General features: G+C 42.3%; 1 protein-coding gene across 25 annotated transcripts in view; it reads right to left on the bottom strand.

The window, feature by feature from the left end:
- Window positions 1-4,044: 4,044 nt before the first annotated feature.
- The window catches only part of ATXN2 (ataxin 2), a 177,619-nt gene continuing 153,748 nt past the window's right edge, over window positions 4,045-27,915 (bottom strand). For 15 of the 25 annotated variants that reach the window (XM_077292713.1, XM_077292651.1, XM_077292692.1 and 12 more), the window contains 5 exons: window positions 9,885-9,938; window positions 6,084-6,229; window positions 5,490-5,714; window positions 4,728-4,893; window positions 4,045-4,625 (listed from right to left, as the gene is read on the bottom strand). In XM_077292713.1, the coding sequence (XP_077148828.1) occupies window positions 4,597-4,625; window positions 4,728-4,893; window positions 5,490-5,714; window positions 6,084-6,229; window positions 9,885-9,938 (620 nt within the window). In that variant the 3' untranslated portion in view covers window positions 4,045-4,596. The remainder of the gene's footprint in view (window positions 4,626-4,727; window positions 4,894-5,489; window positions 5,715-6,083; window positions 6,230-9,884; window positions 9,939-27,915) is intronic. The other 10 variants (XM_077292724.1, XM_077292722.1, XM_077292719.1 and 7 more) reach the window with 1 other exon arrangement.

Here is a 27,915-nt window from a genome sequence, read left to right on the forward strand (position 1 = left end):
TGGCTAGTGCAGTCACCAGATCTCAACCCCATTGAGCTGTCACGGGAGCAGCTTGACTGTATGGTACGCAAAAAGTGCCCATCAAGCCAAACCAACTTGTGGGAGGGGCTTCTCGAAGCATGGGGGTGAAATTTCTCCAGATTACCTCAGCAAATTAACTGCTAGAATGCCAAAGGTCTGCAATGATGTAATTGCTGCAAAGGGAGCTTTCTTTGATGAATGCAAAGTTTGAAGGAGAAAATTATTTCAACTCATTTGATTAATAAAATTATGAGTTTTCATTGAAAACACAAAAATGTCTGGGTGACCCTAAACTTTTGAATGGCTATGTATGTATATACACATACAGGGTGGGCAATTTATATAGATACACCTAATTAAAATGGGAATGGTTGGTGATATCAACTTCCTGTTTGTGGTACATTAGTATAAGGGAAGGGGAAAACTTTTCAAGATGGGTGGTGACCATGGAGGAAATTTTGAAGTCAGCCATTTTGGATCCAACTTTATTTTCTCCAATGGGAAGGGGTCATGCGACACATCAAACTTAATGATAATTTCACAAGAAAAACAATGGTGTGCTTGCTTTTAACGTAACATTCTTTCATAAGTTACTTACAAGTTTATGACCACTTATAAAATGTGTTTAAAGTGCTGCCCATTGTGTTGTATTGTCAATGCAGTCCTCTTCTCCCACTCTTGACACACTGATAGCAACACCACAGAAGAAATGCTAGCACAGGCTTCCAAGGATCCATTATTTCAGATTCTGCACATCTCATATCTTCACAGCATAGACCAGTGTTCCCCAACTTCGGTCCTCAAGAGCCAACAGGTCATGTTTTCAGGATATCCTTAGTATTGCACAGGTGATGGAATTATTGCCTGTGCAGGTGATGCAATTATCAGGAAATCCTGAAAACATGACCTGTTGGTGTCTCTTGAGCACCGGAGTTGGGAAACACTGGCATAGACAATTGCCTTCAATGACCCCAAAGATAAAAGTCTAAGGGGGTCAAATCGGGAGACCTGGGTGGCCATTCAACTGGCCTACAACAATCAATCCACTTTCCAGAAAATTGTTCATGCAGGAATGCGCGGACCTGACACCCATAATGTGGAGGTGCACCATCATTATGATGGTCGCTGTGATTTTACTGTATGCAGCAGATGAATTGCCAGCTTTTCCAAGGACACCAGTGCGTAAAAATCATACAGTACTCACATGGTCTGAGTGCCGTGAGATTTTTTTTTTTTTTTCTCGCCACACTCAGGCTTGCATTGGCGAGCCTCAGCAGGGTCCCGGTACCAATCGCAACCTGCTGCGATTTTACACACACATCGAATACGCCTGAGGGGGGAAAAAACGCTAATATGAGCTGCCCCATAGATTAACACTGGGCCGAGTGCTATGCTTTGTTTTCTCGCATAGCACTCGGCTGCATTCTACGGCAGTGTGACTCTGGCCTAACATGCAAACCCACAACAAATTTAACTACATTACCAGTGAATGGGATTTTGAAAATGCCATCCACATGTAGAAGTAATGTTTCCGCATGGAAAAACGTACATACTTTCAGTTTTCAAATTCAATGCATACTAACTATGTAATCAGAACTTTCCATACAGTAATGACATGGTTCAAGGTAAAGAAAAAAAAAAAAAAATGTATAACCTATATACAGTTAAGTCCATATATATTTGGACAGAGACAACATTTTCTAATTTTGGTTATAGACATTACCACAATGAATTTTAAACAAAACAATTCAGATGCAGTTGAAGTTCAGACTTTCAGCTTTCATTTGAGGGTATCCACCTTAAAATTGGATGAAGGGTTTAGGAGTTTCAGCTCCTTAACATGTGCCACCCTGTTTTTAAAGAGACCAAAAGTAATTGGACAGATTCAATTTTAAATAAAGTGTTCATTTTTAGTACTTGGTTGAAAACCCTTTGTTGGCAATGACTGCCTGAAGTCTTGAACACATGGACATCACCAGACGCTGTTTGCTCCTTTTTGATGCTCTGCCAGGCGCCTTCACTGCGGTGGTTTTCAGTAGTTCAGTCGTTGTTTGTGGGCCTTTCTGTCTGAAGTTTAGTCTTTAACAAGTGAAATGCATGCTCAATCGGGTTGAGATCAGGTGACTGACTTGGCCATTCAAGAATATTCCACTTCTTTGCTTATATATATATATATATATATATATATATATATATATATATATATATATATATATATATATATATATATATATATATATATATTTACTATAATGTGCACAGCACTATGGGCATGAATCATTTGTAAATCAATTTTATAATATAAAATGACAGAACATAAATTAAGGGGATTTAGAGGGATATTCCAATCTCCAAGATCATATCCCAATATGTAGTAGGTGTAATAATAATATTTGCAAGTGCCTCCAATTAGAAATAACAGTTCTGATCCACTGTGTTGCTTACCCCATGTGCAGGGAATTGAAGTAGCTTAGGTATCCACTCAGTGATAGTTAGCTGTTAGTAGTCATAACCATGGACATTAAGCGAATGCCCTGCACATGGGGTAATTTGAGGTATTTATCATCATTACACCCACTGCATATTGGAATAGGATGTTGGAAAAGGGAATACCACTTTAAAATAAGGGCAAGACTACATAACAGCAGTAAATACTGAAGTTCATAGAGCATACAAGATGTATGAGAATCACAAGGACAGTAATCTCTCTGAAGAAGCATCTATAGCATGAGCTCTATAAAATATGTATTCATTTTAGATAGGTATAGGAAGAAAGGGAACAAAAAAATATTAACAGACCATTCAAAATAATTGAGTGGCACCAAACTGTGGGAAGGAACACATTTCTGTGTTTGTCACCACTCCATCAGGTTTTGTATGGTTTGCCAATGTTTAATTCTTTGTGTATAGGTTTTACTCGATTAAATAGCGCCATTAGTTCAAAGGTGCTGTACAGATGTCCACACTATCCTCATTGGGGCTCACAATCTACACTCCCCATCAGTAGGTCTTTGGAATGTGGGAGTCACCAGCTCACTGTGCGTAGAAGGGCTCCTGTATAGCATTTCAATGAAAATCCAAAAATGCATCTTTAGTTCAGCTACATGGATAAAGCATAAAATCTTTGAGTAAAAAAAATGTTGCAACAGTGTAACGTCATAAAATAAGGTATGGACCCCACAGCTTGCCTTCTGCAATAAAGACGATTTTATGCTTTTCCATGTCGCTGGACTAAATATGCATTATTGGATTTTCATAGAAAACAAGTACATGGAGGAAACCCAGGCAAACATGGAGGGAACACACAAACCAATCGCAAAAGTAGCCATTGGTGGGTTTTGAACTCTGGACAACTAAAGTTAGTGCTAAACACTGAGAATGTGTGTTAATTAAACCTGCCCATATGCTTTTTATCTTAACGCATAATAGCTGTAATGTATTACAGAACTCATACTATGGATCTCAAATGGCATATCATCAGATTTCATTCTTATACCAATTTACAACTGGCTCTAGCCTGTAGTATTGTTTCATTTTACTATGCTCCCCCTCCTGCTGCGTTTCCATCTACTGGACAACTATCCGTTTTTGTATATGATTCAAGACAGACCATTTACTTTGTACCGCAATTTTGGTCCCATGAACACTTTTGTACAATATGCATTCTTACTATGTTGTGGAAAAGCAGCAGATTTTCACCATGAATTTCAACCACTGGCGGACACAGACAGAAAAGGGCCCCTGTGCAGGAACAATATACACAGGTTGCACCAATGATATGTCCACCCCTGATTTCAACCCTTTAATGTAAAAGTTTCCATAGCCTGCAGATTCTGCTTTATGTGGCCTTAACAATAGCGGTGTCATTTATTGCAGGAGAGAAGCAGCCGAGCACTTAACTTCTATTCTTGACCTGGAGATGTGCGAGCATGCAGTTCCTTTAACAAATTATAAATTACAAAGTCATCTTTCAGTTTTTAAAACTTTTTTAATTTTTATTTTTTTTTTGTAAGTTTTTATTTTATATTATCTACAAAGTAAAAGTTTTTTTTTCCTTAACTTAAAAGTTACTCCACTGTTGCAAGACAGTGGCCACATCAAACCTGATTCATAAATAATAATCCATCAGTTTGATAAGAATCTTACTGAATCGGTTTCAAGTTTAGACATAAAAAGGGATTTTAGAGTCTTGATTTTTCGTTTTTAAAGTGAAGATAGCAGCAAGAATCACTCGTGTTATTTCCTTCGCTAGCTGATGAGTTCATAACTTAGAAGGGACTTTAAAAATAAATAACTTCCAGTTATCAGCAAGCAAAGGTGGGGCTTTAGGAGGACCAATGCAGCGTACGGTCAGCCTGCAAGCTCCTACATGCCTCTACTCCATTCGACTCTTTCCCACTGCAAGGTGATCAGTTAGCATTCCTATTGGAGGTTAGCAGAAATCAGGGTGGCTTTTTTTTTTCTTTAAACAAAAATGAGAAATTCTAGATGTCACAACTTCCACTGGAAGGAAGAAGGTGGTGAGAATTTTTGGCCTACAAAAGGGTTCCAGCCTTTTTCACAGAAGCACCAAGTTCAGAGCTGTTGTTGGTGATGTGCTTGCACTAAAAGATCAATAAAAAGGAAAGTTGTTAATACTTAAAACCTTAACAAAACATGTTACATGAAAAAAAAAAAATCTGCTGACATGCGGAACCAAGGCTCACCTGGAGGATGTGTCATGTAGGGGAAGTGTGCAGTTGTAGAAACAGGAATGGGCTGTAAAGCACTCTGTGCAAGTGCAGCTTGAGGACCACCTGGAGGCTGTGCCGTCATCAGCATCATGGGATGACCAGTTGGATGGGAAGGAACCATTCCTGACTGAACATGAGCCTTAACAGTAAATAACGGAAAGTCAGATGTGTTAGAAAACTTCCACTAAAGACTGAGAAATGCGTTGTGTTTGTGCATCAGTTGTCAGGACAGAGGAGCAGCAGACAGTCCGTGGATGGGAAAGTTCTAATGGAGCCCCATGTAATCATTTCTGGGTATCACACATATCAGGGGCCAAGGAACCTCACGGTCAGTTCAGAAAGGGATGTATGTTAGAGAGGACAATAAAAGGTATCGGTCTATATGCATACAGTGCGTACTGAGAGAGGCAGGAAAGGTTAGGTAGGAAAGACAAGGAAAGCATATAAAAAGGTCTCAGACATGTTGCTAACCCTCTAGCCCATCCTCAAAGAGAAAAAAACAAAACTGCAATCATAACAGATAGGAGAATTAATGATTTAATACCAATCTATCTATCATCTAAGAAAACCGGGAACAAGCATAAAATTGTACTATAAGCCATACAAAGTTATGTGTGTAACCTGCACACACCTAGGACCTCTACATGCCTGGTCATGAAATCAATAGGCAATTCCTACTGCTCACAGGTCATCTAGCAGACCCACATGCATTGTGCACGGAATACTGTTACGTACCTGCTGCACATGAGCCATATGAGGTGGATTGGTATAGGCAGGCTGGACATGTGAAGGGTGAATTGTGAAAACAGTCTGCTGGGTGGGGAAGCTGTTTTGTGGGGACTGCGCATTAGAGCCAGGGGTCATAGAAGGCGGTGTTGGAGCCAGCCCCGTGTGGTAAATGGCAGACTGTTGTTGCTGATTAGCAAGGTGCAAAGCCTGGGCTGTCTGGTGTTGGTGGTGCTATGTAAAAAGAGAAAAGCATTTGCATTAATCATACCGACATAGGAGATACTTAAGTGTATTGTTATTATTTTGATTTCCTTCTGTGTAAAGGCTAATTGCTAGTGTTACATAGGAGGAGACAAACAGTAAGCTGCTGCACCTTTATTACCACAGGAAAATGGATGACTAGACAGAATAATGCAGATATTTCTGGGGAAAAAATAACTTAACTAAATACTGATCCACTTTACATTTTAGTTGAAATATTTAAGTCCTGCAATCATTAACCTTCATGAACCAAAACAGACATCTTTCCTAGTTGTGATTTTCATTAATACTGCAAGACAACATAAGGCTAAACAGACGTCCCATTATTAGGCCTTTTACCTGAACTGGGCTTGGTGCTGGATGACTGCCTCCATGCTGAGACTGCTGCTGGCCAGTTGGGGTGGCTGAAGGCTGAGGATGAGGGGGGTGAGGATGTAATGCAGGATTGGGGTGTGCGTACTGCTGTGCTAGTGAGCTAGTAGAAACTGGAAGTGAGAAGAAAGGGAAAAATCACTAACTATTACAAGACGTGACTGTGATTATTTTTGTAAGAACCAGCAGCATCAAAAGCTGGTAGTTGTGAGGACAAGAATGGAGAGTGGATGTCTGCTTTATAAGTAAATGGCAAAAACAAAAGCATTAAAAACCACAATTCATTTTGATCCTAGCAAATAAGTCCCACACTGATCTAAAATAGAAACATAAATCCGAGTCTCAATCAATATCGCTCATTACATATCTATCTCCAGGTGTGCTTTCTATAGGACTGTACAGTAAATTTACTGAATCCTCAAAAGGTATTGCACTTTATAAATGTAGCTCAATTTGTCTTGAAAAATAACTTGTTTTCTCCTAACTACTGCAATAATATAATATTACTGTAGGCACTACTGCTTGCTCTGGGATTGCCATGGCAACATCGATATACTCTGCATGCACATCCTGTTAGGTTTCCTCCATACCCATGTACACGTACACGTACACCATACACCAGTAATACATGTGGTAACAGGAGGTCACATAAGGGAGCAGACTATCTATAAGGCTGTCCTGTTCTGCATGAGAGATGTTTATAAGTGTAGAAAAGGATCACAACAGAACAATGCAAGAAAAGATCTCATTAATAAACTACTGACCCTTCTGATGCCACCATGACAAGCCCAGAGAAGACAAAAAACTGGCCTTAAAAGGAATCTGTCACCAGGTGTAATGTAGGTGCTGATTCCAGCGAAGTGTCACTCACTAGGCTGTGTTTTGCGGTTTCTATACAATAAGTGTTTTATCATCAGGAGAATATCACTACAGGACAAGCTGCCTTGTGCCTCCTAGTCCAACCTCTCCCACAGCAGATTGAAAGGAGTCTGAGGTAGGATCAGAGACACTGCCAGATTACATAGCAAAAGCCTGCTGACAGATTCCATTTAAGATTATACATTCCTATTCGAATACTACAACTCTACTTATTTCTTTAGAAATTGATCAATGATTATTACACGGATATAACAAATTTAACTCATCACTAGCCAACTTGTTTGGACGACAGATTAAACGGAGTGGATAATATGGTTGGACAGCTCACACTGTACAAATAATAAAGCCATCTGAATAAGTACAGATGACCAGATCTTCCTATAGGTCTCCAAAAGACACTCTGGTTTAACCACAGAGCCTACATATGGATCTGGTGTCATATGCTGCATCCAAACACATAAGAGCTGTGTATAATGACATGAACATATCAATGCAAGTAGATCGTACAGTGTATGACTTTACAACGCATAAAACATAACACTGAGCCCAAATATATTGTACTAGAAAAGAAAACCTTGGTGTAGCTACAGAAAGAAGCAGTTTCCTATTAACAGATTACTCATACAGGTATGTTCACACGTCAGCTTTCATGGGAATTTTGGGTTCAAATCCGCATGAAACCCACAACCCTGGTATAGAAAGGCGTTATCTGCAACCCTGTTCACATAGAACACAACATTTCATGATACTTATTCACATGGATTCTGCACAGAAAAACTGCCAGCCCTGCCAGATGAGGATTAGTGTTCGTTCGGATCCGCAGCCTTGCAAGCTGCACATCTGTGGGAAAAGTTAGAGCGATTTCCAATGCCAACCTTGGAGTAAAATACGGGTTGGATTTGCAAAATGAAAATCAGACATGTGAACATACCATAAAAGGGGGGAAAGAACACTGGCTGAAATGTTAAGAAAAAAAAATTGCAGTTTTAGGCTATACCAGTGAGGAAAAAAAAAAATCCTATATAAAAATATAGCCAGTCATAGTGAAAGATGAAGGGAACCTGTCACCAGAAAAAAAGAGCTGTTATTAACCTACAGATATGGGGTTAATCGGCAAGTTAATAACCTTCCGGGCGACCACACTAACGCTGGCGGGAAAAAGTTTACTTTATTCCACAGGCAGCCTCCCGGTTTCAGCCATGGGGCGGAGAGGGTTCAGGCACTGCTGAGTATACAGAGCAGCCCCTGTAACCGCCCCCGGTCCTGACTGACATTGTCTCTGCAATGGGGCCGGCCGGCAATAAGATTGGGGTACGCAGCGGTGACTGAACCCGTGCTGGCTACTGAAACCAGAACGCTGCCTGGGGTAATAAAGTTCATTTTCTCACCGCAGATTTCGGCTAAGTGCAGGCGCCGGGCAGGTTAGCATTGCTATTACCCTGCAGATTATCCCCATATCTACAGCTTAATAACGTTTTCCTGGTGACAGGTTCCCTTTAAATAATAGAAGCGTTTTAATTCCTGGGCTCTGCTAGAGACAGTGTAAGACTGGTTCAAGCTGTTAAGGCCTGTGGGCCAAAAAATGTGCGGTACCTTAAGAACTACGTGTATGTGCCAGCAAGGTCAAAGGTTTTATTATATCCTGTAGATAGTTTTTGGAACAAGCATAGCCCACTGTCTTCCATGACCGCACTAATAGATTCCAGGGGCTTTCTGTGGGATCCATATAGTGTTCAAGCATTTGCAAGAGAAAGACAATGAGCTGGCACAGAATGGGTCTAGAAGAGCTGTACATTTTAAACAGATTTAGAGATTTATTTTTAGGCTGATTAACAGTTTCCATGTGTTTCCATATTTTGTTTGTAAATATCTAAGAATATACAGTCACTATTCTTTACATGTGTGTGTACAATACAGATCAAAGACTGGTAAAATAAGTTGACATTATTGGCTATCTATAATATTACCCGTTACTGTGATGACAGGTCCAAGAGAGCGGTCATCACAAGCTTGACAGGCAAACTTGCCCTGATCATTCCTCTGCTTCCATCCATCTGTACTAACTAGATATACCATAAAAGTGTGGTCACGCAACAAGAAAAGCTCATTCCTCGCTGTGATGGCTTTACATCTGCACACACATGGACACCTCCATTCTAAGGGGACTAGTCAAAAAAGTGGTAGTTTTACCAGAACTTTGGTGTTTAATAAAACAGACCCACTAAGCTTGTGTGGCACAATTTTTACACTGACTTTTTTTTTCTAGAATTCAACTTCCCGTTTTAGGAAACAACACATGGAAATTAGGCTTAACCAACAGAATAATTCTATCTAATGTACTGAAGCATCTAATGAGCGTGCACAAAAAAGTCATTGTGAAGGGAGGGATCCGCTGTGACCACCTATCGGGATTGGTGGATATGTGTTATCAGCTGTGCATAATTGTTAGGTGTCATTGTAATCCTCCCTCTGATGAGCTCTAAATCATTCCTAATGGCCAGTATTAAATTTGCAAGATTAAAAATTGATTATACATGTATAATATATTGGTGTGCACACATTTGCACAAAAAAATTATTTTAGAAATATACGTAACAAAAAAATTTTTTTAGAATTATCAGCTAAACTTAAAGGGAATGTATTCCAGAAAATTATTTATTTAAATTTGCCATTATACGAGAGAGAAAAAAACCAGCACTATACGTTATTCTTCAGTGGTTCTTACTACTATCTGAAACAGCTTGTGAATCTACCAAGACTACAATGCATCTATTCACAGGCCCTTTATCGCTGCCCACCCTTTCTGGTGTAACAAAGCTTTTTCAACATTCACTATGTGATTACAAGTACAGTCAAGTAAAAGCAAGGGAATGAAAAACAACAACTCACTGGCAAAGTAGAAAGAAGGGGCAGTCTCCTTGTTGTTTGGAATTTTAGGACATGCTGAATTTGGGGGAAATAGAAACGCAAATTAGCCTTTGATGAAAGCATTGTAAGGCTGACATGATGGAAAATGAGTATGAAATTTATTCTGCTGTAGCTTTAGACTGAGGCAGGAGAGGAGTCACCGTAAACGTTGTCATGCACATAATCCCCATCACTCCAAAGGTTTGAAACAACAGATTAGCATTGTTCAGAAATGTTCTGGTTTGCCCTCGCCAGCCTACGCACACACAGCTTTAAATGACAAAATCGCTGCAGAGGCCAAAATCGGTTTGGTTAACGTCAAAGTCACCACAGCGGCATCCAGCTGGGCGCGCTCCAGCAGATAGCTGCGGCCTCAAGACATTTGTCTCATAGTTCAATTCAGTCCTTACTCAGCCAAGATTTTCAGGCTGCCATATCTGCAGCAGTAGTACATCCACTTGTAAAGTGAAGGATATTAAAATCATGTAGCATCACCAGTACAAGTTGCAGAGCAAAAAAAACACAAATTATTTATTAACAGGAGATAGAGAGTATATCTATATATATATTTAGATAAAAAGTGCATTATTTCCATACAACACATTTTCAGGTATGTGGCTTCTTTAGGCTGTGCGCACACGTTGCTGATTTTTCGCGTTTTTTTCGCGATAAAAACTGCAAAAAGACAGCATACAATATGCATCCCATCATTTAGAATGAATTCTGCAATTTTTGTGCACATGCGTTTTATTCCGCAAAAAAAATGCATCGCAATAAAAAAAAAACGCAGCATGTTCATTAATTTAGCGATTTTTTTGCGGATTTCCCACTATAAAATGCATTGGGAAATGTCCAGGAAAAAATGCACCAAAAACGCGGCAAAAACGCATGCAGATTTCTTGCAGAAAATTTGAGGTTTTTCTCAGGAATTTTCTGCAAGAAATCCTGAACGTGTGCACATAGCATTAAAATGTTGACGTAATTGATATACGGTATTTTTTACTATCAGTCAATGTCCATAATAGGTTCCCTTCAAGTAGATCTGACCAGTCATGTTAAAAAATGCCATTAATCTGCAAACGTGGGGTAATTCTGCAGGTTAATAATGTTCTAAAGCAGTGTGGCCACCGCACTGAGAGCCCAGCTACTGGGAGGAAATTAACTTTATTCTTCTCAGCAGCCTCAGGCTTCCAGTCAGAGGCGCAGCTTCAGACACCACTCAGTACATAGCGAGCGCTGGCTGTAACCATGCTCCAGCACTGACTGACAACCGGCTCTATAGCGCATCAGTGCAGAGCTAGCTGTCAGTATGGAGGCACGGTTACAGCCACAGCTCACTGCATACTGAGTGGTGACTGAAGCTGCGTCTTCATGACTGGAAGCCTGAGGCAGCAAGGAGGAACACCGTTTATTTCCTAGTAGTCGGGCTTTCAGTGCTGCAGTAACACAGCTTTAAGACATTATCAATCTACAGATTAACCACATGCAGCGCAGAAAATGGTTTTTTGATACTGCCAATTTTGCAAGTTCTCCCACCTACAAAGAATTAAGAGGTCTGTAGTTTTTATCATAGGTACACTTCAACTGTGAGAGAATCTTAAAAAAAGGAAAAAAAAAAAAAAAAAAAGGAAATTCATCTTGTATGATTTTTAAATAATTAAATTGCATTTTTTTTCCATGAAATAAGTACCGTATATACTCGAGTATAAGCCAACCCCCCTAATTTTGCAACAAAAAACTGGAAAACGTATTAACTCGAGTATAAGCCTAGGGTGGAAAATGCAGCAGCTACCGGTAAATGTCAAAAATAAAAATAGATACCAATAAAAGTAAAATTAATTGAGACATCAGTAGGTTAAGTGTTTTTGAATATCCATATTGAATCAGGAGCCCCATATAATGTTCCATACTGTTCATTATGGCCCCATAGATGCTCCATACAAGATAGGCCCCATATAATGCTCCATACAGTTCATTATGGCCCCAAAAGATGCTCCATATACAAATATGCCCCATATATTGCTCCATGCAGTTCTTTATGGCCCCATAGATGCCCCATATAATGCTCCATGCAGTTCTTTATGGCCCCATAGAATGCTCCATGCAGTTCTTTATGGCCCCATAGATGCTCCATATAATGCTCCATGCAGTTCTTTATGGCCCTATAGATGCTCCATATAATGCTCCATGCAGTTCTTTATGGCATCATGTAATGCTCCATATAATGCTCCATGAAGTTCATTATGGCCCCATATAATGCTCCATGCAGTTGTTTATGGCCCGATAGATGTCCCATATAATGCTCCATGCAGTTATGGCCCCATAGATGCTCCATATAATTGCTCCATGCAGTTCTTTATGGCCCCATAGACGCTCCATATAGCATTGTGCCACATGTAATGCTGCTGTACTAAAAAAAAAAAAAAATTTACATACTCACATCTCGTCGCTGCTCCTCAGCGTCCCATCTCTCCGCACTGACTGTTCAGGCAGAGGGCGGCGTGCACACTTAATACGTCATCGCGCCCTCTGACCTGAACAGTCACAGCAGAGGATGCGGAAGACGGAGAGTCGGTGGAACGAAGGAAGGTGAATATGACATACTCACCTGCTCCCGTTGCGGTCCCTGCATGTCCCACGTCTCCGGCAGCTTCTTCCTGTAGTGAGCGGTCACTGGTACCGCTCATTACAGTAATGAATATGCGGCTCCACCCCTATGGGAGTGGAGTCCATATTCATTAATTTAATGAGCGGTACCAGTGACCGTTGAACAGGGGAAGAAGCTGCCGCACCCCAAGACCATGAGACATGCAGGGACCGCGTCAGGAGCGCCGGGAGCAGGTGAGTATTTGACAGGCGTCGCTCCCCCTCACCCACCGACCCCCCTGCCTTCCATGACTTGAGTATAAGCCGAGAGGGGCACTTTCAGACCATTTTTTGGGGCTGAAAATCTCGGCTTATACTCGAGTATATACGGTATTTGATCACCTTCCAACCAGCAAGAATTCTGGCTCTCACAGACCTGTTAGTTTTTATTTAAGAAGCCCTCCTACTCTGCACTCATTACCTGTATTAATTGCACCTGTTAACCTTGTTAGTTGTATAAAAAACACCGGTCCACACAATCAATCACTCTCCAAACTCTCCACCATAGCCGAGACCAAAGAGCTGTCTAAGGACACCAGGGACAAAATTTTAGACCTGCACAAGGCTGGGATGGGCTACAGGACAATATATGCAAGCAGCTTGGTGAGCAGTAAATAACTGATGGCACAATTAGAAAATGGAAGAAAAACAGGATGACAGTCAATCTTCCTCAGTCTGGGGTTCCATGCAAGATCTCACCTTGTGGGGCAAGTATGATTCCAAGAAAGGTAATGAATCAGCCCAGAATTACATGGGAGAAACTGGCCAGTGACCTTTAGAGAGCTGGGACCAGTGTCTAAGGCTAGTTTCACACTAGCGTTTTGAGGAGCTGCGGAGGGCTGCGGACTTCCTCCGTGAAGCCCCGCCCTCGGCTGCACCTCCACCGCTAGCTCTGCCTACTTCTGCATGCGGCCTGCGGACCTATCTTTAACATTAGGTACACAGGTCGTGCGGCTGTATGCGGATGCTTCTGCATGCGTCGTTTTGACGATGCGGAGAAAAAAAGAAATTGCTACCATCTGCGTCCAATGCTGGTCGCCGCATCATCAAAACAATGCATGCGGAGGCATCCGCATACAGCCGCACGACCTGCGTACCTAATGTTAAAGATATGGGCCGCATGCAGAAGTAGGCGGAGCTAGCGGCAGAGGTGCGGCCAAGGCTTCACGGAGGAAGTTCGCAGCCCTCCGGAGCTCCTCAGAGCGCTAATTAATGTGAAACCGGTCTAAAACATTACCATTAGTAACACACTACACAATCATGGATTAAAATCCTGCAGGGCACGCAGGGAACCCTGCTCAAGCCAGCACATGTCCATATATGGATATGGGTTATAACCGTGTCTTCCAGCATGACAATGACCCAAAACAGTAGGGCAACTAAGGAGTGGCTCTGTAAGAAGTACACTGCTCAAAAAAGGGAACACTAAAATCCCACATCCTAGATATCACTGAATGAAATATTCCAGTTGTAAATCTTTATTCATTACATAGTGGAATGTGTTGAGCACAATAAAACCTAACAATAATCAATGTAAATCACAACTAATATCCCATGGAGGTCTGGACTTAGAATGATGCTCAAAACCAAAGTGGAAAATTAAGTTACGGGCTGATCCAACTTCAGTGGAAATGCCTCAAGACATGGAAATGATGCTCAGTAGTGTGTGTGGCCTCCACGTGCCTGTATGTTCTCCCTACAACCCCTGGGCATGCTCCTGATGAGGCGGCGGATGGTCTCCAGAGGGATCTCCTCCCAGACCTGGACTAATGCATCCGCCAACTCCTGGACAGTCTATGGTGCAACATGACATGGTGGATGGTGCGAGATATGATGTCCCAGATGTGTTCAATCGGATTCAGGTCTGGGGAACGGGCGGGCCAGTCCATAGTTTCAAAGCCTTCATCTTGCAGGAACTGCTGACACTCCAGCCACATGAGGTCTGGCATTGTGCAGCATTAGGAGGAACCCAGGGTCAACCGCACCAGCATATGGTCTCACAAGGGGTCTGAGGATCTCATCTCGGTACCTAATGGCAGTCAGGCTACCTCTGGCGAGCACATGGAGGGCTGTGCGGCCCTCCAAAGAAATGCCACCCCACACCATTACTGACCCACTGCCAAACCAGTCATGCTGAAGGATGTTGCAGGCAGCAGAAAGCTCTCCATGGCGTTTCCAGACTCTGTCACGTGTCACATGTGCGCAGTGTGAACCTGCTATCATCTCTGAAGTGCACAGGGTGCCAGTGCCGAATTTATCAATCCTGGTGTTCTGTGGCAAATGCCAAGCGCCCTGCACGGTGCTGGACTGTGAGCAGAACCTTAATCTGTGGACGCCGGGCACTCAGACCATGGTCATGAAGTCGATTTCTAACAGTTTGTGCAGACACATGCACATTTGTGGCCTGCTGGAGGTCATTTTGCAGGGCTCTGGCAGTGCTCCTCCTCTTCCTCCTTGCACAAAGGCTGAGGTAGCGGTCCTGCTGCTAGGTTGTAGCCCTCCTACGGCCCCCTCCATGTCTCCTGGTGTACTGGCTTGTCTCCTGGTAGTGCCTCCAGCACCTGGACACTACACTAACAGACACAGCAAACCTCCTTACCACAGCTCGCATTGATGTGCCATCCCGGATGAGCTGCACTACCTGAGCCACTTATGTGGGTTGTAGAGTCCGTCCCATGCTACCACAAGTGTGAAAGCACAGCAAACATTCAAAAGTGACCAAAACATCATCCAAAAAGCATTGGTACTGAGATGTGGTCCCCACCTGCAGAACCACTCCTTTATTGAGTGTGTCTTGATAATTGCCAATAATTTCCATCTGTTGTCTATTCCATTTGCACAACAGCATGTGAAATTGATTGTCAAACAGTGTTGCTTGCCAAGTGGACAATTTGATTTCACAGAAGTTTTTTTTTTACTTGGAGTTATATTCTGTTGTTTAAGTGTTCCCTTTATTTTTTGAGCAGTGTATTTCAAAGGCCTGAAGTGGCCTAGCCAGTCTCCAGACCTAACCCCAATAGAACATCATTGGAGGAAGCCGAAACTCAATGTTGCCCAGTGACCGCTCTGGAACCTGAAAGATCTGCAGAAGATCTGTATGGAGGAGGACTGGGCCAAAATCGCTACTGCAGTGTGTGCAAACTTGATCAAGAACTACAGAACACATCTGACCTGTGTAATTGCCAACAAAAAGGGTTCTGTACCAAAAAAGTTCTGTTTTTCTATTGCATCAAGTACTTAATTTGCATTTTATTGCATGAAACATGTAAAAATCATACAATGTGATTTTCTGGATTTTTAAATTAAGATTCTGCCTCTCACTGCTGTAGTGTATCTAGAATAAAAATTACAGACCTCTCCATTCTTTGTAGGTGGGAAGATTTGCAAAATCGGTAATGTACCAAACAATTATTTTCCCCACTGTATCTGCCAGTGAATAGTAGTTTTTTTTCCGGACAAACAGGTTAAATTTAAAACCTTAAAAAGGTGTTGCCTACTGGACTACTTAAGTGCCCCACATAAAAAACAGCCTTCACAATCCATCTGAAGTATGACGACTGCACACGACTGCAGCTGATTGGCGGCAATCACATGACAATGCTGTGACTACGGAAAACTTCAGGTTGCTCTGTTCCTAGCCTTTACAACAGGAGTTTGGCTATTAATCATGATCTAATGTTAATTACACAAGCACAGTGACTGTCTCGGGATGCCCTTCCGGGGTAACTATACGGCACAAAGCTTCTAGAACGACAATTCATCATTTAACATTAAATCACAGTGCACCAATGGGCGAAAAAAAGATTGAGTGAACATTGATGAAATGAGCAATACAAAGTGATATCAGTGCATTTAAAAACCTAAACTTTTACATAAAGACAAGATGAACATGAACTTTATATAAAAAAAAACAAACAAAAAAAAAAACACAAAACCAAGAAACTTAAAGGGACCAGTCATTTTGACCATGCAGTCTGATTTACAGAGGAGAACACCACTTAGATTCACAAAGTGCAGTTTGTTTCTTTTACACCATGTGCGTGGATTACCTGAATCAACATGTCGCTATCCAAGACTAGTACAGGGAGCACCAAATCCATTTAGTCAGACATTCAGGCAACCTAGAACAGGTTACCAAATAGTGTCAGGCTGACAACGTGTCTACAATCAATTGCAGTCTAAAAATTGGACCTGTATGTGTGTGCACCTATATCTATACACTCATATACAGTTATATGAAAAAGTTTGGGCACCCCTATTAATCTTAAGCTTAATGTTATATAAAAATTGTTTTTTTTTGCAACAGCTATTTCAGTTTCATATATCTAATAACTGTTGGACACAGTAATGTTTCTGCCTTGAAATAAGGTTTATTGTACTAACAGAAAATGTGAAATCTGCATTCAAACAAAATTTGACAGGTGCATAAGTATGGGCACCTCACCAGAAAAGTGACATTAATATTTAGTAGATCCTCCTTTTGCAAAAATAACAGCCTCTAGTCGCTTCCTGTAGCTTTTAATGAGTTCCTGGATCCTGGATGAAGGTATTTTTGACCATTCCTCTTTACAAAGCAATTCCAGTTCAGTTAAGTTTGATGGTCGCCGAGCATGGACAGCCCTCTTCAAATGATCCCACAGATGTTCTATGATATTCAGGTCTGGGGACTGGGATGGCCATTCCAGAACAGTGTAATTGTTCCTCTGCATGAATGCCTGAGTAGATTTGGAGCGGTGTTTTGGATCATTATCTTGCTGAAAGATCCATCCCCTGCATAACTTCAACTTTGAACATTATCGTCAAGAATCTGCTGATACTGAGAGGAATCCATGCGTCCCACAACTTTAACAAGATTCCCGGTGCCGGCATTGGCCACACAGCCCCAAAGCATGATGGAACCTCCACCAAATTTTACTGTGGGTAGCAAGTGTTTTTCTTGTAATGCTGTGTTTTTTTGCCGCCATGCATAACGCCTTTTTGTATGACCAAACAACTCAATCTTGGTTTCATCAGTCCACAGGACCTTCTTCCAAAAAAAAATTGGCTTCTCCAAATGTGCTTTTGCATAACTCAGCCGACTCTGTTTGTGGCGTGCTTGCAGAAACGGCTTCTTTCGCATCACTCTCCCATACAGCTTCTCCTTGTGCAAAGTGCGTTGTATAGTTGACCGATGCACAGTGACACCATCTGCAGCAAGTTGATGCTGCAGCTCTCTGGAGGTGGTCTGAGGATTGTCCTTGACTGATCTCACCATTCTTCTTCTCTGCCTTTCTAATGTTTTTCTTGGTCTGCCACTTCTGTCCTTAACAAGAACTGTACCTCTGTTCTTCCATTTCCTTACTATGTTCCTCACAGTGGAAATTGACAGGTTAAATCTCTTAGGCTACTTTCACACTAGCGTCGTACGACGCACGTCGCAATGCGACGCATACTGTGAAAGCGCCGCACAACGGGGGTAGCAGATGCAGTTTTTCAACGCATCCGCTGTCCCATTGTGAGCTCCGGGGAGGAGCAATTTTGCAGGATGCGTTTTTTCTCCAAAACGACACATTGGGACGTTCGTCGTACGACGCTAGTGTGAAAGAGGCCTTAGACAACTTTTTGTATCCTTCCCCTGAACAACTATGTTGAATAATCTTTGTTTTCAGATCATTTGACAGTTGTTTTGAGGAGCCCATGATGCCACTCTTCAGAGGAGATTCAAACAGGAGAACAACTTGCAAGTGGCCACTAAGTAGCTTTTCTCATGATTGCATACACCTGGCTATGAAGTTCAAAGCTCAATGAGGATACAAAACCAAAAAAAGTGCTTTAGTAAGTCAGTAAAAAGTAGGTAGGAGTATTTAAAACAAGAAAATGATAAGGGTGCCCATACTTACGCACCTGTCAAATTTTGTTTGAATGCAGATTGCACATTTTCTGTTGGTACAATAAACCTTATTTCTAGGCAGAAACATTACTGTGTCCAACAGTTATTAGATATATGAAACTGAAATAGCTGTTGCAAAAAAAAAAAAACAATTTTTATAAAACATTAAGCTTAAGATTAAAAGGGGTGCCCAAACTTTTTCATATAACTGTATAAATATACACACACACACACGATCTCTTACGCGAAGGTCAACTCAAAGCACTCCCTGCAATTATACATGTAAAAATAAATATAAACCTATGTCTTGAGAAGACATGGCAGCAATTGCCCATGCGCTATATGTCATACTCTTATTAATAAGGAGTGACTCCCTATTCATAACCTGCGGTAGTAATGAAATGAAAAACCTTAAGCTATAGAGAAATCTACAGACAAGGATGCTCTGTTTGGCTAAGCAGCAGATCTTATGAGAGGGTATTCCCATTAAGTATTAAAGCTCTGTTATAAATAAATTGGAACATGGACTGGGATCAATATAAAAAACAAATGCAAAAGGACGTTATTTTAAAGCAGGGGTCCCCAACCTGTAGCTCGGGAGCTACATGTGGCTCACGGTCCCATGAATTGTGGCTCGCGGCTGTCTGTCAGCTTGGTGAATTAGCTCCAGTTCTAGCAAACAGGTATGAAGAGCACATCTGAAAATGGTGAATTTTGTGAGCAGCCCTGCACAGAAGAGCCGATCTGGATGCACATATACTGGTCTTTGAGATGATTTACTGTAAGTATGGTATGCTGGAGACGAGATGACACCACCTGTAGGTGTTTAAAGCTGGATGTGACAGTGTCTTGGGAGTGCTTTATAGGAGAATACTGAATGTGGAGTATTGTAGGAACCACTGGATCTTTGCAAACTGTTTTGGGGTGATTGATTTTTGTGGAAAAGCTTTGGTTACCATTTTGCCTGTAATGGGAGCTTTGGTTGCCACTATTGTGAGGGGGGTGGGAGCTGAATGTGGCTCGCGAACCTATCTCAAGACTGGATGTGGCTCGCGACCCCATCTCAGAGCTGAATGTGGCTCTCAAGGTCAGAAGAGTTGGGGACCTCTGTTTTAGGGGGGGAAAAAAGCAGTTCTCGACTTTTACAGCCCTAACTAATAACCTTTTTAAGAGGACCCCGTTATTGCTTTGAGCATGTTAAACTGGCCACATGATGGAACGGTGGCTGCAGAGCTAAGTAAGACAATGGTTTTTAGATTTACATTTCTCAGTTGCGCTGAGGAGATACTCGCTTGCTCATCTTGTATCAACAAAAGGTGTCATGTAGGAGAAAAAAATAAGTAAAATCACTCCCAGAAGATGTCAGAACAGTCTGTGTGAATCTAATAAAAAAAAAAAAAGTTTTATTTCATGGCATTTATTTCAGGACACAGCTGTTTGTTTGCAAAGCTCAACGACTGGGGAAGCAGCGGAGGGCCATACCTCCATTTACCTTTTTTTGGCTTTTAAATAGTTACCGCAGCCCATGTAGGACAGTATTCTGAAAAGGGGCACCTAATTTAACTTTATTCGGTTGGTCAGCAAAGCTGGTTGTGAAGGCCAACATCCAGTTTATATATTTAATTTTATAAGCACATATCCTCCAGGGTACATCGTCATTTCGAGCTAACATTCAAATGTGTTTCCAGAGTCCTCCTTTTGGGTTATCCTATAGTTTTCAATGCAGTTAAATATAGGCTTCACTGAAAAATTGAAGTATTGTTTTTCATATTACAAGAGTTTGTCCATTTTTTGTACTCGACTTGAATGGGGCCCTGCGTGGCCATGTACCCACTTTTCTATTCTATACTGTTTCCTATTTTAATTTGAACATTTATTTTTAATAAACTTAGATTGAACATCACTTTATTCTGTTGGTCAGCACGGTTATGGCAATAAATATATATCATTTTAGTGAATTAAATACATGGTTAAGTAAAGAATATTTGTGTCACCATATTCTAACAACCATAGGTTTTACAATTTTCCATCAATGGAGCTGTATGAAGGCTTATTTTTTGTGTGACTAGTTTTAGTGGTACCAGTTTTCTGTTCAAATAATTTTTATTATAACTTTGAAATTTAATATTAGCATGTGGAAATAATCATATAGTCAGCTTGCAAGGGAATAGGGGTAAGGAGAGGGAGGGAGGTAGGGGGGATGGGTTTGGGGAAAGGTAACCTGTGATCCTACTTATTGTGGTACCAGTTTTCTAGATCATAAACTTTTTTTTAAAAGGCAAAATTTACAAAAGAATAAATCCTTCTGGAATTTCAGATTTTGATTTAAACACTAGTCACTATTCAGTTTAACTGACACTATGTTTATTCTTCACAACAATGACACAGCATTGTGTTTTACTACCATTAAAAACACACACACAAAAAAAAAAGAACGAAGAGGAGATAGATGTATATATTGTATATCCATTATCTTTTTTAGGTGACTAGGGGGAAATCGCCACATTCCATGAGCCATACTTTTTTTGTTTCTACGTTGCCAGTTGTAAGAGGCCTGATTTTTGAGGGACAAGCAGTAGTTTTTTGGATTCATATGACTTTTTTGATGACTATATTTACAACTTTCAGGCTGGATGACTACAAGCTTGAAATTTTGCTTTCAGGAATCACCTTATGTAATAAATAATTCGGTAGTTTTGTATTACGGGACAAAATGATTACAGTGAATTTATAACTGGCTGATGTCCAATTCATATAACTTGCTTACCAAGCTTGCACAAGAAAATCTAATTTTTTTTTGCTTGAGGTCCTGAAACCTATACCCATTTTATTTTTCATTAATAGAGCTATATGAGGGTTTTGTTTTTTTGTTTTTTTACGCAATAAAATGTTAAGAATTTATTTGTACCACTTTTGGAATAAGTACATCTCGATGAAAATTTTTGAGGCAGGATGAAATAAAATAGCAATTCTGGCATTAATTTATTATTCTTCATAGTGGTTTACTGGGCTAGATAAATAATGTTATAGTGTTAGACTATGGAACATTACAAACATGGCAGTAACAAATGCGAGTTTTTGAACGGTACATTGTTTTTGTTCACAAACTAACCCATTTTTACTGTAATACATATGTATTGGTCTACCTTTGGGGGGAATTCATTCATTACAGTGTATGGCAGACTCAAAGGCCTTTGTAAGAGCTCCACTGGACATAGCTACCAGTTTAGCAGCCTACCATGAGGTATATGAGGGATTAAAGTGATGGAATCTGAAAGAATGCAGATTCTAGCAATCACAAAGAGCCTGGCTGAGTATATCAGCCAAGCTCTTGCAGCTGAAATCAGTGAAAGCACAAAGTGACTTGTGCATATGACGAATATATATGTAAAATAGTGCCAAGGAGTTAAATATCTGTAGAAGATGCTGTACATTCACCACACAGACAAGAAATATACAACTAAGTACACCCTATAACGCAAAACTGTTGCCTCTGGCGGCCTTACATTGATTGCAAAGGTACAAACCTCGAGTTGTCAGGTTTCAAAAAAAATCTGAAGGAAACAAAAATGGTTGTGTAAAACAAAAAGATAAAGTAAATGTACTTAGCCATAAGGCCCCGTCTCACATAGCGAGATCGCTGCTGAGTCACTAGTTTTGTGACGCAACAGCGACCTCCATAGCGATCTCGCTATGTGTGACACGTACCAGCGATCAGGCCCCTGCTGCGAGATCGCTGGTCGTGTCGGAATGGCCTGGACCTTTTTTTGGTCGTTGAGGCCCCGCTGACATCGCTGAATCGGTGTGTGTGACACCGATCCAGCGATGTCTTCACTGGTAACCAGGGTAAACATCGGGTTACTAAGCGCAGGGCCGCGCTTAGTAACCCGATGTTTACCCTGGTTACCAAAAAAAACAAACAGTACATACTCGCCTTTCGGTGTCCAGGTCCCTTGCCGTCTGCTTCCTGCTCTCACTGACTGCCGGCCGTACAGTGAGAAGTGAGAGCACAGCAGTGACGTCACCGCTGCGCTCTGCTCTCACTGTACGGCCAGATCTCAGTCAGAGCAGGAAGCAGACGGCAAGGGACCTGGACACCGAAAGGCGAGTATGTACTGTTTGTTTTTTTGGTAACCAGGGTAAACATCGGGTTACTAAGCGCGGCCCTGCGCTTAGTAACCCGATGTTTACCCTGGTTACCCGGGTGCTGCAGGGGGACTTCGGCATCGTTGAAGACAGTTTCAACGATGCCGAAGTCGTTCCCCTGATCGTTGGTCGCTGGAGAGAGCTGTCTGTGTGACAGCTCCCCAGCGACCACACAGCGACTTACCAACCATCACGGTCAGGTCGTATCGCTGGTCGTGATCGTTGGTAAATCGCTTAGTGAGACGGGGCCTATAGTATCCCCACCTTTCCACATTCACAATCCCCCTGCTGTGCTGGTAATCTGTTTATCTTGTCTGCATTGGTCTCATCATGAATACCCAATGTGACTATTGTAGTAAAATCATAACACTGATGAGCTATAAACGGCTGTGGTCATGTAGACACACACCACTGTAAAGTGGAAACTGAAATCCAGAGGGAGGAGGAAACGTGCCCGATAGATTTTTGGGGACAAAATGGGCGAGCATGCAATATTCATTTATTTCAGCTAGATTGGTGCCAGTATGCAAGTTTTTAATTAATATCAAAAACTAATTGTGATTAGAAGAAAACTTTTCCATATGGAACATGTGCAACCTTGTTCCCACTAAGCATTTGCAGTTTTTCAACAATTTTGGGGACATTTTCTAACTTCTATATTTAGGGTACTGTCACACATTGAAATTTCCATCGCTACGACGTTACGATTCGTGACGTTCTAGCGATATCTTTACGATATCGCTGTGTCTGACACGCTACTGCGATCAGACACCCTGCTGAGAATCGTACGTCGTAGCAGATCGTATGGAACTTTCTTTCGTCGCTTGATCACCCGCTGACATCGCTGGATCGTTGTGTGTGACAGCGATCCAGCGATGTCTTCGCTTGTAACCAGGGTAAACATCGGGTAACTAAGCGCAGGGCCGCGCTTAGTAACCCGATGTTTACCCTGGTTACAAGCGTAAACGTAAAAAAACAAACCGTACATGCTCACCCGTCGGTGTCCTTCAGGTCCCTTGCCGTCTGCTTCCTGCTCTGAGTGCCGGCCGGAAAGTGAGAGCAGAGCGCAGCGGTGCTGCGCTCTGCGCCTCTCACTGTACGGCTGCACTCAGTCAGAGCAGGAAGCAGACGGCAAGGGACCTGAAGGACACCGACGGGTGAGTATGTACTGTTTGTTTTTTTACATTTACGCTGGTAACCAGGGTAAACATCGGGTTACTAAGCGCGGCCCTGCGCTTAGTTACCCGATGTTTACCCTGGTTACCCGGGGACTTCGGCATCGCTCCAGCGCCGTGATTGCAACGTGTGACCGCAGTCTACGACGCTGGAGCGATGATTATACGACGCTGCGACGTCACGAATCGTGCCGTCGCAGCGATGAAAATTTCAATGTGTGACGGTACCCTTACACGTGGTCCTGAAACATGATAGGCATCACTTCTCCTTAAAAATATACTTTTACATGGTCTAACCTTTCCATGAATGCAAATATAGGAAAATGCCACAAATTCCAAAAAGGACGGTAATCTCAAGGCATGATCTGAGGTTCAGGTAATGTTTGCATACAGGGGGTGTACTTAAAGGGGAACCAGTCAAGCCACAAAATGCTATTAACCTGCAGATATGAGGTTAATTGCGTTCCAAAGCTGTGTGTCCGACGTTTTACTTGGATGTCAGGAGAAAATGAACTTTATTCTTCCTGGCAGCCTCCGGCTTTCAGTCACTGCTCAGCAAGACCAAGAAACAGAGGGCACTGCTAATTCATAATTGAACTGAAGGGGTTCTCCTAAAGCATGCTGCATAGCAATGGAGAAAATAGGAGACACAAAGATACATGCTAAAAAGTAGGGAACTGCCAGGAAAACATAAAATTTTAACTTTGTTGTTGTTTACATTAATAAATCAAGTGCAAGAAGACTGAAAAACATTTAAAAATCAAAGACAGGTTCAATAGCTGGTTATGCCCTTGATATGGCAATAACCTACCTCCACAGATGTTCACAAAAATCCAAATGGCAGTATATTAGTATATAATACCAACAGGGAAGTTTCATATAAACAAAGATCCGGCAGCAAACAGAACATTGATATGTACTCCTACTAAATGGTTAAACCCATGAACCTATAGATGCGCAAAAAAAATGCACAATATGAAGACAGTAAAAGGAGAAATAACCCTATTCACAGCACCATGTCAGTATTTAAGGAATTGCAGCGGTGACTGAAATACAAAAAAAAAAAAAAAAAAGCTTCTGATTGTGGACTACCAGAAGGTTTAACCCGTAAAGTGATTATTCCAAACGAAAATACATAAGGGTGAATAAGAAACCTACCCTGACAAGGTGTATGGGTGTATGTATGTATGTATGTATGTATGTATGTATGTATGTATGTATGTATGTATGTATGTATACCGTGTTCCCCCGATAGTAAGACAGCGTCCTACATTCTTTTACTACTCAAAAGTCCCACTATGTCTTACTTTCGGGGGGGTGTCTTACATTGGAAAAAAAACCTGTGTGGTCGCTGGAGAGCTGTCACACAGACAGTTCTCCAGCGACCAACTATGCGAAGTCCCCTGGTAACCAGGGTTAACATCGGGTTACTAAGCGCAGGGCCACGCTTAGTAACTTGATGTTTACCCTGGTTACCAGTGTAAATGTAAAAAAAAAAGAAAAAAAAGTGAGGTGTCATATCTTGTTTTTTCCAGAGGTGATTTTGGAGTTTTTGGGCTGTCGGGACAGAATACAGTGGCTCTTCCTTTGCCTTTTGGTGTTTTTAATCCTTCAGAAAGATACTGTTGACTTCCATCTCCAAGTTCTAATCGTCGCTTCGCCGGAGGGCGCCCCAGTGCAGGCTGCAGTAGGCCGGCTCTGGTGGCGGGTCCATGCGGGGTGGAGTAGATGAAGCTGGCCGCTGCTTGCTGCTCCGGAGCGCACAGTCCGTGTGGGGGATGGTGCACCGGGCCGGGGGAGGACAGGACGTGCAGGTATCCGCCGCCTCCTGCGCCAACCACAGCGCCGCCCCTGGCCACGAATCCCCCGGAGAAGCTGGAGCATTTGTCGGGGGCAGCAGCTGGTCGTGCCCGAGGTGGCTTCCCTTTCTCATGGTACGGAGCCGCCGCCTTCTCCGCTCTCCTCCTTGTGAGGCGGATTGTACGGCTGTGTGTGCTCGGGGCCCCAGCTCCGACCTTCGCGCGTAAACCGCATCCCTTCATTCATTGTCAGCTTCCTGGAGCCATTTTTCAGCCGCGGCGGTGGCAGGGAGGTCGGAGCTGGAGCCCGAGCACACACAGCCGTACAATCCGCCTCCCCCGGTGCTCGATAGCCCTCCGACGAGCTCACCTCAGCACCGAGGGGACCTGCTCTAACTGCAGCCCCGGCTATTTGTAGGGTGCAGGCCGGGCAGTGCGGATTACTGGGGTCACAAGGAGGAGAGCGGAGAAGGCGGTATACATATTTACACACACACACACACACACTTATGTGCAGCATGAAGCAGACATTTCCCCTGGAGAAGCCACGGATGCAGCAGGCGGTACGCGTGGGGTCTGCTCCTCCATAAATTTTCTACTGACAAAAATGGCTCCAAATAGAAATTTTACATTTTAATACCAGCAGGCTTGAACCCTGATATTTTTTCACAAATATTTTTGATTTGCTAGCAAGGTTTTCTTGCTCTTAATAGCCTTTCCATTGTTTTTGTTTCTTATTCTCCCTTATGTATTTTCAATTGGGATAATCACGTTAAACCTTCTGGTAGTCCACAACCAGAAGCGTTTTTTTCTATTTCAGTCACTGACATGGTGCTGTGAATAGAAGCATTTCGCCTTTTACTGTCTTCATATTGTGCATGTTTTTTTGCGCATCTATGGGTTCATGGGTTTAACTATTTAGTAAGAGTACATATCAATGTTCTGTTTTCTCATCAATCTTTGATAATATGAAATTTTCCTGTTGGTATTATATACTAATATACTGCCATTTGGATTTTTGTAAACGTCTGTGGAGGTAGGTTATTGCCATATCAAGGGCATAACCAGCTATTGAACCCGTCTGTTTTTTAAATGTTTTTAGGAGTCTGTCTTGCATGTGATTTGTTGTGGTTTCCATTAATAAGGTTCAAATTTTATATATTTTCCTGGCAGTTCCCTATTTTGAAGCATGCATCTTTTTCTCATCTATTTTCTTCAGTCACTGCTCAGCACACAGTGGCTGTAACCATACCCCGACACGGACAGCTGACTCTGCATCTTTAACCCCTCTCTGCAATCAGACGTTCTATTCCGTCCATGTGACCTGGGCTTTACTTCCCATGGACGGAATACTACGCCATTGCGATTGGCCGTGCTCACGGGTGGTGTGCGGCCGAGTGTCAGCTGATTCTCATAGCTGCCACCCACCACTAAGTGCCAGGAGTGGTCACAGACCGGCACTTTAACCCCCGAAATGCTGCGATCGAACACGATCACAGCATTCAGGAAGCAGGCAGAGGGCTGACAGCCTCTCTGCATGACGCAGGGTCCCAATCGCTGCCATGGAGACCTGATGTCATCATGACGACATCCGGGTCTCCAGAGCTGAGAAACTTCCTGTCATGCGCAGTGCATGTCAGGAAGTCTCTCCGGTCAGTGTGCAGGGATTGCAGCGCTGAGAGCTTCTATAGCATGCAGATGATGCTCCATCTGCATGCTATAGAAGCGATCGGCCTGCACAAAATGAAAAAAAAATTAAACAAACAAAAGTACACATATTTGGTATCGCCGCGTCCGTAGTAATGACCTGACCTATAAAACTGTCCCACTAGTTAACCCTTTTAGTGAATGCCACACAAAAGAAAAAAAAAAAAAAAAAGAAAAAAAACTGCTTTATCATACCGCCGAACAAAAAGTGGAATAACACGCGATCAAAAGACAGATATAAATAAACGTGGTACCGCTGAAAACGTCATCATGGCAAAAAAACGAGCCACCATACAGCTCCAACACCGGAAAAATAAAAAAAAGTTAGTTATAGCTCTCAGAATAAAACGATGCAAAAATAATAATTTTTTATATACCGTATATACTCGAGTATAAGCCGAGATTTTCAGCCCATTTTTTTGGGCTGAAAGTCCCCCTCTCGGCTTATACTCGAGTCATACCCAGGGGTCGGCAGGAGAGGGGGAGCGGGGGCTGTCTAATAATACTCACCTGCTCCTGGCGCGGTTCCTGGTTTTCCCGGCGCCTCAGCTTCTTCCTGTACTGAGTGGTCACGTGGTACTGCTCATTACAGTAATGAATATGCGGCTCAACCCCCCACAGGAAGAAGCTGCCGGCGCCGGGGAAGCAGGGACTGAACCGCGCCAGGAGCA

This window comes from Ranitomeya variabilis, chromosome 1 (assembly GCF_051348905.1).
Source record: "Ranitomeya variabilis isolate aRanVar5 chromosome 1, aRanVar5.hap1, whole genome shotgun sequence".
Classification (NCBI taxonomy): domain Eukaryota; kingdom Metazoa; phylum Chordata; class Amphibia; order Anura; family Dendrobatidae; genus Ranitomeya; species Ranitomeya variabilis.